The sequence below is a fragment of the Galeopterus variegatus genome, unplaced genomic scaffold (genome assembly GCF_000696425.1).
Source record: "Galeopterus variegatus unplaced genomic scaffold, G_variegatus-3.0.2 Scaffold25403, whole genome shotgun sequence".
Taxonomy (NCBI): Eukaryota; Metazoa; Chordata; class Mammalia; order Dermoptera; family Cynocephalidae; genus Galeopterus; species Galeopterus variegatus.
Window position 1 is genome coordinate 2,783 of NW_007751514.1, and position 1,241 is coordinate 4,023.

A 1,241-nucleotide genomic window follows, 5' to 3' on the forward strand; every position below is an offset into this window, starting at 1 on the left:
CCTGCGGAGGGTGCCTTGGTTAAAGCCAAGGTGGTCTCTGTCGCCGAAGATGCTCACATGATGTCATTCTCTCTTGTCCAGGTGGCTGCATCACCAGCCGTCCTGCCAGCACTCCTTCCCACTGTCCCTCACCAGAGTCATCATGCCTCGGAGACGCAAAAGTAAGCGCCACGCCAGTGAGAAAAGTGCTCAAGCAACAGCAGCGGCAGCAGAGGAGTCCCCTCCCTCCTCTTCTCTTTGTGGAGAGAATACCCAGAGCCTGCCTGCTGCTGGGTCATGTAGCAGTTCCGAGGGGCCTCAGAGAGCACCATCCACCACCACTACTTCTGAAGGCATTTCTTGCACTAGATCCGAAGCAGGCTTCAGTGGCCAAGGTGACGAAAGGAAAAGCACCTCTGAGGACCCACTGTCCACTGACAACTCAGGCGAAGACCCTCTCATGAGGAAGTCTGTTTTGTTGGCGCAGTTCCTGCTCTACAAGTTTAGAATGAAACAGCCCATTATGAAGGCAGACATGCTGAAGGTTATCAGCCGTAAGTACAAACACCAGTTTGCTGACATCCTCAAGAGAGCCTCCCAACATGTCGAGGCTGCCTTTGCAGTTGAGGTGGTGGAAGTCGACTCATCCAGTCACTCGTATAACCTAGTCAGCAAGCTGAAACTTCCCAACAATGGGAGGGTGCGTCCTGGCAGAGGGTTCCCCAAGACCGGTCTCCTAATGCTTCTCCTGGGTGTGATCTTAACGAATGGCAACTGTGCCACTGAGGAACACATCTGGAAATGCCTGAATAAGATGAAAGTATATGCTGGAAGGAAGCACTTCATCTACGGAGAGCCCCGGAAGCTCATCACTCAAGATTTGGTGAGGCTGAATTACCTAGAGTACCAGCAGGTCCCCAACAGCGATCCTCCATGCTATCAATTCCTGTGGGGTCCAAGAGCACGTGTTGAAACCAGCGAGACGAAAGTCCTGGAGCATTTTGGAAATATGAAGGAAGTCATCTCCTGTGACGACTTATGTCATTATGTAGAGCCTTTGGAAGATGAGGAAGAAAGAGGCCCAGCCATAGACCCAGCCAGGCATGGCATCTGCAAATGCGAGTACAGTCTCCTGGACCTTTTGTACAGCATTTCATCTGACCCTTATTGAAGTCTGTGTTTTTCTTGGTTGGTTTGTTTCTTTGATTGTTTGTATTTTTATCACCCAGATAAGAAAATATGATATAAGAATAGGAATTTTC

At 50.0% G+C, this 1,241-nt stretch overlaps 1 protein-coding gene across 1 annotated transcript in view; it reads left to right on the plus strand.

The window, feature by feature from the left end:
- Positions 1-1,204, plus strand: part of LOC103583654 (melanoma-associated antigen B5-like) — a 3,231-nt gene extending 2,027 nt beyond the window's left edge. The window contains exon 2 of the mRNA XM_008564912.1: positions 82-1,204. Coding sequence (XP_008563134.1) covers positions 82-1,150 — 1,069 coding nt within the window. The 3' untranslated portion in view covers positions 1,151-1,204. The remainder of the gene's footprint in view (positions 1-81) is intronic.
- The last annotated feature ends 37 nt before the right edge of the window (positions 1,205-1,241 follow it).